General features: G+C 43.2%; 1 protein-coding gene across 1 annotated transcript; it reads left to right on the top strand.

Annotated features, from left to right (window-relative positions):
* Positions 1–684: 684 nt before the first annotated feature.
* Positions 685–6,515, top strand: LOC137427658 (uncharacterized). Its single transcript, XM_068117290.2, has 4 exons — positions 685–743; positions 1,079–1,124; positions 1,245–1,332; positions 4,789–6,515. Exons 3-4 carry the CDS (start codon positions 1,257–1,259, stop codon positions 6,402–6,404), a joined length of 1,692 nt encoding a protein of 563 aa, XP_067973391.2. The 5' UTR covers positions 685–743; positions 1,079–1,124; positions 1,245–1,256; the 3' UTR covers positions 6,405–6,515.
* Positions 6,516–10,510: the final 3,995 nt, after the last annotated feature.

Genomic DNA, 10,510 nt, shown 5'->3' with positions numbered 1-10,510 from the left:
CACCATTGTATCGCAGTTTTCAAAACTACAAATTGTACATCTGTTGATCACGTATGTAAATTAGGTGAAATTTTCAACACCATCTCCCTCCACCTCCCCTTCTTTTCCAGGCAATTTAACTTAAAGTTGCGTAATAAATAAATGGCCCTGACAGCATTCTTTCCATCCCTCAAGACCAACCCTATCTCCAAAAGATAGCTTTTGTGTCATAAAATAAAATAAATATATAAATAAACAAATATAGAAAAAAAACAAGACGGAAAAGGAGGAATTACAATGTCCATTGAAATGTTGGGAAAACATCACAAAAATACGTTATACCCACACAGAGGCTGCATCATCATGACGTCACAAGATAGTGTGGGAATTGTCTGAAGATCTAATCCACAGACCTGTGCGGAATCACGTGAAAGGCAGAGCTCAAGTTCATCTCTCTCTCTCTCTCTCTCTCTCTCTCTCTCTCTCTCTCTCTCTCTCTCTCTTGGTATGTAACCATCTATTTTTTGCTATCGACTTTTAAAACGAATCTCCGTAATTATAAAAGTTACAGCTCAGCTCGCCTTTGATCTTAACCTGGGTTCGAATTTCGACCCAGCTATAAACTGCCACCCTGGTGCTTCACATGCAGGGTGAGGCATCGAATGTGTGCCCCATCCGTCGGAAGGAGGTTAAGCAGGACCTGTCTGCCAGCACTGGTCATTGGTGGACGTTGAAGATCCCACGGTGCATTTTGTGAAAAGTAGGTGAGTTATCGTCGGCACCCTGAATTTTTTTTTACTAATTCATGCCACCTTCAGCCGAACGTCAGCCCTGTACAGCCGGTTCGTGAAAGGCTTGGGCCAGAAACGTTCCCTGGCCGACCCCACAAAGATGTGCGAATAATTGGGGCAGTAAATGAAGTAGTACTAGGAGCAGTAGTACTACGAGGGTCGTTCAATGGTTGTACGAAACCATTTAATCACAATAGTCCAACACTAAACAACGTCTTTTATTTCTCAAATATCAATATTTTTGTTCAGATATTCGTATGTATAATTTGTAACAAAAAAAAAATGAAAAAATATAAATTGTTTTTCAGGTATTTTCACGCCTTGATATACTTGTTTCTGGTGTCTCATACGATCGTGAGTATCGTGAATATCGTGAATTATTGATTCTTTCTTTGGACTTTTTGACTTTGAGATGCTCGTGGAAATAAATTAAATAATGTGCTTCTTCATGTTGTGTGCTCTCTATTTCTCTAGCAGGGTCCTGAGATGTTCCAGCTTGCCAGCCTGGCTGTGCTGTACCTGTCTTCTTCCTTATGTTCTGGATTTTTTATGGGACCTACACGTATGTACAGTAGCCCATGTACCCTCTGGTTTGCGCCTTAAGTGAAGTCGTACTTTGATCGATCGAAGAATTCCAAAACTGTTCAACTATAATATAGTCAATTGTGTCAAATTCAATTCAATCATTCAATCAAATTTTTTCCCATTTATGTGTGATTTTTTTTTTATCTGTGATCATTTATGTTCATTTATAAAAATAAAATTGTGATCATTTATAAAAATCTGTGATCATTTATCTGTGATCATTTATGTGTGAAAAAAATCAAAAAAAATTCCCACATTCAATTTTTTCCCATTTTTCCCATTTATTTTTCCCATCTCAAATTTTTTCCAAATTTTTTCCCTGCCCGACCACCAAACAATACTCCAATAGCCATTAATAATGGTATATACTGTGTAATGACACAAGACATTATGTCAACAGTGCCTATATTTAGCTATACTATAAGTATAAGAGAGCCGCTTGTCTGTGTATGTGTGTCGCCAACTTTCTCAGATATCTAAACAGATCGTCAAACTTTCAGAGGTTCATCAGTGAGTGTCATGGAGCGTTTTAGGCAAAAAAAAAGTTTTGCAAATTTTGAAAATGTTAATAAAAAGTTTTTCGTTTTTAATCGCTCAATGGCGCCGATAAGACTTGTATCTGTGTATCTGTGTCGCAAATTTTCTCAGATGGCTGAACAGATCTTCATCAAACTTTCAGAGGTTCATCAGTGAGTGCCTGGGAGTGTTTTAGGCGAAAAAATAAACTTTTGAACATTTTTAAAAACAAATTTTTTTGAAAAGTTTTGAAAAGTTAAATAAAAATTTTGAAAAAAAGTTTTTAATCGCTCGATAGTGTGTAAGACTTTGTAGCTTTGTGGAAGGTAATATTACATGATCCCCTACCCCATTCCTTAGTGGGTGTAGGGAAGTGTTTTAGGCCCCCCACAAAAAATGGAAAAAATGATATCTTTAAAATGTCAACAGGATTAGAACAGCACCAGACAGTGCCGGGGTACGGATACCCCTGCGAGCTCCTATAAATATGGAAAGAAACAAAGGTGCATTTCAGCCTGAAACCTGCTTGGATTCCCAGAACATTGTTTAAATGCAAAATTCCATGATAGTTCTAACTTGTGTTTGTTTCAATTTGCAGTTTTGATCACTGGCGATGTCATTTTGATTCCATTCGAACAACTTTTGAACAAATTCCCCCCCCCCCCCCCCCCCCCCCAAATAGGGAAGTTGATGAAAAGCTTGAAAAATTGTGTGTTCCATCTCAAAAGTTCATTTTTTTGGTCATCCGGATTATGGATTCTTGAAAGGATTGTTGGTTTGTGCATGGTATGTTTTCCCAACATATATCGAAATGACTTTGCAACAACTTTGCAACATTTCATTTATTCAGATCCTGTGTCTCAGGCTCAGATCGTTTTGGGCCTTTCCATATTTTTGTTTTTTGTTGTTGTTGTTGTACATCGCTCCATTCCAATGCCATCTCCAGGCGCTGCATGACGTCATTGCCAGGCACCGGGGGGCCCGGCAATGACGAGCGCTGAAAGGAAGTACTCAGTTTTCACTCCGGTTTCTTGTTTGTTTGTTTTCTTACTTGTTTGTTTTCTTGTTTGTTTCTTTGTACAGGTGATATCTCAGCCATCCTTTGAGCTAGGAAGCTGAAATTTTGGCACAATAGTGAACAAGTGCTTTGGCAAAAATAGTATTTTTTTGTTTTATGATTAATCAATTAATTAACTACTTACTTATTTATTATCGATTAATTAGGTACTGTACTTATTTATTTTCTTTCTCATTTGGCGAATATCTCAGGCACCTTTTGAGCTAGGAAGCTGATATTTGGACATGACAGTGACCAAGTGATGTGGCTATAAAGGATATTTTTGATTTATTGATTAATCAATTAATCGATAAATTATTTATTAATTAATCAAGGAATTTTTTTTTCGATTAATGACTTATTTCATTAATTTTGAAAAAGTTGCAGCTTCGGATGAAGCACTGGTGGTTTAGGTATGCTATTAGCCAATTGATTAAGAAAATATTTTATGATTCTTATTTATTGCTTTTAATTATGCAATTAATCAATTATTGTACACCTCTCCCTCCCAATACAGTCTCTATGCACTGCATGGCGGTATTGCCGGGCGCCAAAGGTGCATCTCGAGGATGTTATTTATTTATTTGGCATGGGAGCGGTGTACTTTGAATGTATCTGTACTTGTTTGTTTTTTTCCAAATGTTTCCAATATCGACTAGTATTGTCTTCCATCCCCTCTATCCCATTATCACCACCCTAGTTTTAATTCCCTCCCGATACATCCTGTTTCATATAAATTTTAAAATGACCAAAAACTCTTTCCAATTCATTTTTCTTCTTCCTCCCCTCTCTCTATAAATTTAAACTTTATAAATGGCAATTTTAATTTTTTTAAATCTTCCCACATATTTGCTTCCAAACTTCTCCCAGTCTACTTTCTATTCTTCCCGTTTCTCCATCGCTGGACTACTTGTTAACGCCCGTCCATCCACTCCATGTCCCTCCTGGCTTCATTCATGCCCTAACCTCTCCTTGCTTCCTTCACACTTTGCCCTCTCCTTGCTTCCTTGACTTCCCGCCTCCTCCTTCCTTTCTTCACACCCCACATCCTCATCCTCTTTGCTTCCCCAGCATCCCCCTCACTCTGTGCTTCCCCAGCATCCTGCTTCTTCTCTGCTTCCCCAACAACCCCAGCGTTCTTCCCCAGTGTTCCGCCACCTCCTCACTTCCCCAGCATCTTGCCCGCTCCTTGCTTCATTCACACTGTCCCTGATTTGCTTCCTTTACTCCCCGCCCCTGCCCCCTCTGCTTCCTTCACTTCCCGCCCCCTCTTTGCTTCTTCCATGCCCCGTGTCCTCCATGCTTCCCCAGCATCCCGCATCCACTTTGCTTCCCCAGCATCCCGCATCCTCTTTGCTTCCCCAGCATCCCGCTCCCTCTCTGCTTCCCCAGCATCCTGCCTCCTCCTTGCTAACCCACAACCCATTCCACATCCTCCCACCTCCCCCTGTGCATGCTCCCTCACCTCCTCCCCTCTTGCCCACTCCCTGCCAACAGCACATCCTCCCCCTTCCCGAACTCTATGGACCTCCAACATCAGAAGTCTTCACTCCAATTTAACATATCTCTCAATCCAAGCGGCCACTGGTAAACCTGACATTATCTGCCTAACATAATCCTTCCTCCCACAGGATGTCCCAGATTCCTTGGTGTCTCTCCCTGGATATTGTCTTTTCCAGCTCAAATGCCTGAACCCTGCTCCAGTAGTGGAGTTGTGGTTTATGTCAATAACTCAATTTCTTACTCTCCGTGTACTACCCTTCCCTCTCCTAACCTCCAGGAGTATCTTTGGCTGTGCTTTCCCCTCAGCAACCACCTCCTGATTTGCTGTGTGCTGTGTCGTGATTTTATTATTTTTAGGTGACCCATGTACATATCATCACTGCACTGCCTGTGGACCCCGTGGTCTTCCTGGACCGCAAGGTTATGCTGGCCTACCAGGTGTTTCAGCTACCAGAGCAGATTGCCCATCTGGGATGTACAAAGGAGAGAAAGGAGACAGTGGACACCGTGGCTGCCACAATATTGATGATTTTACCATTGCTGGTGCTAAGGGGAAGAAAGGAGAGATGGGGTTAATAGGCCCATCGGGAGATTCAGGATGCATGGGGCCAATTGGACAAACAGGAATTCAAGGTCCTCTGGGAATTCCTGGAGATCCTGGCTCACCTGGGGATAAAGGTGATTTTGTACTTGGAAGGCCTGGACCTCGAGGACCATTAGGTAGAAAAGGAAAGGTCGGTCTCATGGGACAGTGTGGGATAAAAGGAAGCCAAGGACATATTGGATACCCAGGAGATAACGGCTATCAGGGACAACCTGGACATCAAGGTAAAAAAGGATGCAAAGGAGAGCCTGGCAACCAAGGGCTGCAAGGTCCTTTTGGAAATCGAGGCTATGATGGAAAGCCAGGCAATAGCAGATGCTCAGGAGCGAAAGGATTAACTGGTACCAATGGGCTACCAGGTGTCAGAGGACCAATGGGTGAAATTGGAGCAACTGGAAATCCAGGAAAAGATGGAGTTAAGGGTTGCCGTGGTGTGCATGGTGTGCCTGGTGTACCAGGGCTCTGTGGCCAGCCTGGTCCTCGAGGAAATCAAGGGGATATCGGCCCTCCAGGTAATCCAGGTCCAACTGGTTTAGATGGGATCTTCTCCAAAGGTGATCAAGGTTTACCTGGGTATCAGGGACAAGTTGGACTTCAAGGGCCAAACGGGCCTTGTGGACAACCCGGCAATCCTGGACTGCCAGGTCCGTGTGGATGGCCTGGACCCAAAGGAGATCCTCATATCGTAAATGATTGCGTACCAATACCATGCCCTGCTGGACCACCCGGTCCTCCTGGACCACCAGGCCCTGTAATCTTCATGAGCATCCCAAAACCTTGCCCATATGTTCATAGACGTCACCATTCTCAGCTGCGACCTGAAATGGTTTCGACCTCTAACCTCCACACCAGTCTCTCTGGAGACACCAACTGTTCTGACACAAGCACACGGAAAAGACTGAGAAAGACATCAAGAAAGCAGAAGAAAGTAAATCAGTTTTTCAAGTTCAATCGTAGCGTGATTCCTGGCTTCACAGTACGCACCACCGTGTCAAACTCCACCACACCCGCCCGGGTCACTTTCGATGAAGTTTTCTATAATGGCGGCGGGCACTTTGAGGTGGCCACGGGAACTTACACGGCACCGGCACAGGGCTTACACCGTCTGGTGTACAGTTTTGGAGGTGCATCGGGAATCTGCATGGCTCTGAAACACGACGACGACACGCTGTCCCGTCGATGCGTTGATGGTGACGTCGTCCATGGCTGCAACACAGAAGTTCCGGCTGAAACAATCCTTTTGGAACTGCACCGAGGGAGTCGCGTCTGGCTAGAGCTGGAGGATAATTCATCTCAAGATGGCATCGAGAACCTAAGAGCTTCATTCTCAGGAGCCCTTGTGCATTACTCGAGTCACTTGTATGTGTGAAGGTTTTTAGTTACAGCAATCTATTGCCAACCATTGGTCGAAATGTATGTCACATGGTGTGCTTTTCACAGCCAATCAGCACTCCCCCACCCCCTCCCAAAAAAAACAAGACTTGGCTGCCTCAACAGAAATTACTGGAAAATTATGGAAAAATTGTGGATGTTAGGATAGGAAGTGAAAAATTCAATGATTCTTAAATGTAGTAATTGTCTTCTTTTAAAATACTAGGGCGTGCCCGTACTATATATATATCTAAAATTATATCCCCCCCCTCTATTTACATGAAATGGTTTGGTCAATTCGCAAAGCCAAAGCGAACGGCTTGCGAGTACGGTAGAACCCCCCCCCCCCCCCTCTATTTACATGAAATGGTTTGGTCCATTCGCAAAGCCAAAGCGAACGGCTTGCGAGTACGGTGACCATACCTTGGGAACCACTTGTCCGATTAATTTCAAACCTTGAAAAGGCACATCCTCGGGTCCCCAGCAATATACCTGGCAAGTTTCAATTAGATCGGACCCGTGGTTGTCGAGAAACAGCGGTCACAGACAAACACACACACACACACACACACAGACACACACACACACACACACAGACACACACACATACACACAGAGATTACTGGAATTATAGATAGATATATCTTGTGTTTCACTTCAAATGTATCAAATTGAGTTATGTTATTAAAACAACTGAAATGTATCACTGCTTGTGACTTTGTGTAGTTATAGTATTGAGTGGTAAGGTTTTTATTACCTCCGCCACCAAGGTGGACTGAAGTTACGTATTCGTGCCTGTTTGTCTGTTTGTGAGTAGGACATCTCAAAAGGTTGTGGACGGATTCAGACAAAATTTGGTGGACGGGTTGCGTGTGTGACAAGGACCAAATGATTAGATTTTGGTGAAGATCGGGATCCGGGTCCGGCAACTAGAATTTTTAAAGTGATTCTTCTCCATTGAGTGATAGGGCTAAAACCGATATATAGCACGATAGTTCTGGACGGGTTCGGCCAAAACCTGGTGGATGAGTTGGTTAGGTAACAACAAACCAATTCCATTTTGATTCAGGTCCGAATACAGATCTGGCCTATCAATGTGATATAAAACGTGTAAACTGTTCAGCTTGGAGAAGGTATGTGCTCTATCGAGTGGCATACTTATTAGTCCCCTACCTGTGTACACTGGAGGGGACAATAGGTTTGCACGCCGTCCCGCCGTCCCTCCGTCTGTCCGTCTGTCCGCAAGTCCGTCCGTCCGTCACGCAAAGAACAGTTTTCCGGACTTTTTTTCTAAACTCTTAATGTTAATGATTTAAAACTTGGCACATGGTTTCCTCATGATAAGTTACAGATCAAGTTCGAACTTCACGACGTTTCGATCATTTTTGACAAAGTTATGGCACTTTGAACTTTGGGAATTCTGATAATTCTGATGATCCTTAACTCAGTGCCATTTTAAGTTTTAATTTCCTTTAAAAACCAATTTCTCTGCAATAATAGGACCGATTGAGATCAAATTTTCACTGTACAGGGGACTCCGTCAATAGAATATTTTAGTGGTAATTATGACGTCACAGGTCACGTGGTTCGGCCGCCATATTGTTTTTCGTGAAAACACGAAAACCCCTTTTTCTCTGTAACGGCTGAACAGATCGAGGCCAAACTTTGCAGGCAGAATCGCATACCCATGACGAACAAAAAGGTCAGTGAGCATGACGTCATGCATCACATGGTTTCAGAGTTTGACGTTTTTAAGCATGAACCTTTAAAACCGAGCTCCACCCTCATTTTTGATCCAATCGAGGGGAAACTTCACAGATCTGTTCAGCATGTCAGTCTACTAAAATGTCGTTTTGGAATTTGCGATAGGGCGCGTGGTTTGGCAGATATCGTTAATTAAACGAAAAGAATTTTTTAAAATGGATATCTCTTGTTTATTCTGGAGTTCTCCTCAAGCCGCACCGCGCGCCCTCAGCCTCGTCTGCGAACGTCAAAAGCGCGACACAGCGTGCGCTTTCCAGAGGGGCGGAGCTAAGCCGAGCAACATATATATACACATCGATCATTGATCGTGAACCGGAAAATATAATAAATTACTGATATTTAGCGACTCGAAAGGTTCTTTATCAACAACGTATTTTCTCGTGCTTCTGCTCACCTGTCTGCAAGGTGTATAAATCGAAGTCCCGAGTGCGAATCACAGGTGAGCCCGTCCTGAGGTAATTAGCGATTGGGAACGATTCAGAACCTGTGGGTAAATAACCCTTTGGTAATTTCCCCAACAGTTTTTCAGACGACAGACTGCCGGTAGGGGACATGTATTGCAGCGCAATACTCAGAATGCTTGTTGAACACGTTACATTAGTTATTTGTTCCTGTTGTTTGTGTCCTTTATGACATCGCTAAAAACAATAAGTTCCCTGTTTGGAAGGACTTTCAAATTTTTGACTGCCAGACAGGCAGGCAGACTTAAAACAGTTACCTTCCTCATCTGTGCACGTGCGCATGCTCGCTCGGGACAGGATTCCGTACAATTTGCCAAATTCCAGAGATTTGTGTTCTTTAGTGTTCAAAATATATAATTCCATTGAAATAAGTAGTTCCTAGATCCCAGACTGAATTCTTTAACCCCGCTTTGCGCTTCGCGTGCGGGGTATGAACCATTCGGTTTATCAACAAAGTCCTCATTAACGATTAAAGTAAATTTGTGGGACGTCGTGATTTGTGATGCAACACCCACATCTTGCCTGTGAAAATCGAACTATTTTGTGGAGGTTGGGAGGAAGTAGGGGGGCTGGATAGCGATTAAACGTAGAGAATGGTAGGATGATATGAAAGATAGATGGTGGTATACGAGTGTGGGATAGAGGGGAGAGAAAGGAAATACATTTTGGAGTAGTACGAGTAAGGGAAAGGGTATTGGGACAAAATGGGCATCAATGGGGGCATTTGATATGGGGGCAAAGGTAATCTCTTTTTTTTTGTATACACGGTTGAGGCTCATGGAAGAGCTAGAGCAGAATGGAAGGGAACAAAATGAAAAAGAGGCACCAATAGCAGAGCAGAAGTTATGGTGAGATCAAGGGTTGGGGAAGGGGGGAAGGTGGGACATGGGGGTTGAAAAAGCTGCACAGAAGCAAGATGAAACGCAGCAAGAAGGGGAAGGGGAAAGCGGGGATGAAACAGAAAAGGACCAATCCAAACGACAACTAACAAACGAAAAGAGGTGGAAAGATCGCGATAACCTGGAAAAAGGAAGTGCTTGAGAATGTAGGTAATTTGGAGTAGAAAAGATCATGAGTATGGATGGGGGATGATCTGAGTTAGTGATTAATGGCTGTCTTGAAGCTCTGGAGGGAAGAATGGGACTGAACAGATTGGGGGAGTTGGTTCCACAGTTGACAGAAATGAGGAACGAATGAGTGGAGATGAGCAATGTGCCTGGAAATTGGGAGTTTAACAAGAAGAGGATTACCGGAAAACCACGTGCACAGGCAGAGACCTGAGAGGGACAGAAAGGGCAGAAGGAGCAAGACCAAAAAGGAGGTGGTATAATACAGATAGGCCACCAACCTGTCTGCGATGTAACAGGCCTAGACACTCGAGTTTGTAGCGGAAGATCCCAATTATTTGAGGGTCTTTCTTTCGGCGGTATCGAGAAGAAAATATGTGATGCAGGGACACCAGCCCAGAGGGGAGAACAGTTCTTCAACAAGCTGTGAATGATTGCTGTGTAGGTGGTCAAAAGTTCCGATATGCCAAGGAAAGACCTTGCACAATGGAGGATACCCATTCGATGGTTAGCTTTGGAGGCCATCTTGGAAATACGTTCTGCAGACCCAAAATGTATAAAGTCCTTTCTAATGTACATGAGAGTGTTGAAAAGTAATGCCTCATATTATTTTTCTCCAAAACAGGTAAAGATACTCGAATGAAAAAGACAGATACCAACACCATTCTTTATTCTACCATGATGTATATTTATTTCTCAACATCTTGACCACTGCGGTCCAGGTATTTCTTGCAACGGTTCAAGTAGTTTTGTGATGCCATCACCTTAGAACTGTGTCCTACTGACTTAACCGGCGATTCACCGAAGGAAAT

This window comes from Myxine glutinosa, chromosome 5 (genome assembly GCF_964187855.1).
Source record: "Myxine glutinosa chromosome 5, kmMyxGlut1.1, whole genome shotgun sequence".
In the NCBI taxonomy this organism is placed as follows: domain Eukaryota; kingdom Metazoa; phylum Chordata; class Myxini; order Myxiniformes; family Myxinidae; genus Myxine; species Myxine glutinosa.
The sequence above is the reverse complement of the archived record's forward strand: the minus strand, read 5'-3'. Positions and strand labels throughout refer to the sequence as shown.

Excerpts from the sequence above, each read along its gene's own strand:
- LOC137427658 (XM_068117290.2), top strand. The coding sequence starts at position 1,257 with ATGTTCCAGCTTGCCAGCCTGGCTGTGCTGTACCTGTCTTCTTCCTTA. Across the intron at positions 1,333-4,788 it reads ATTTTTTATGGGACCTACAC|GTGACCCATGTACATATCAT; the intron begins GTATGTACAGTA and ends TATTATTTTTAG.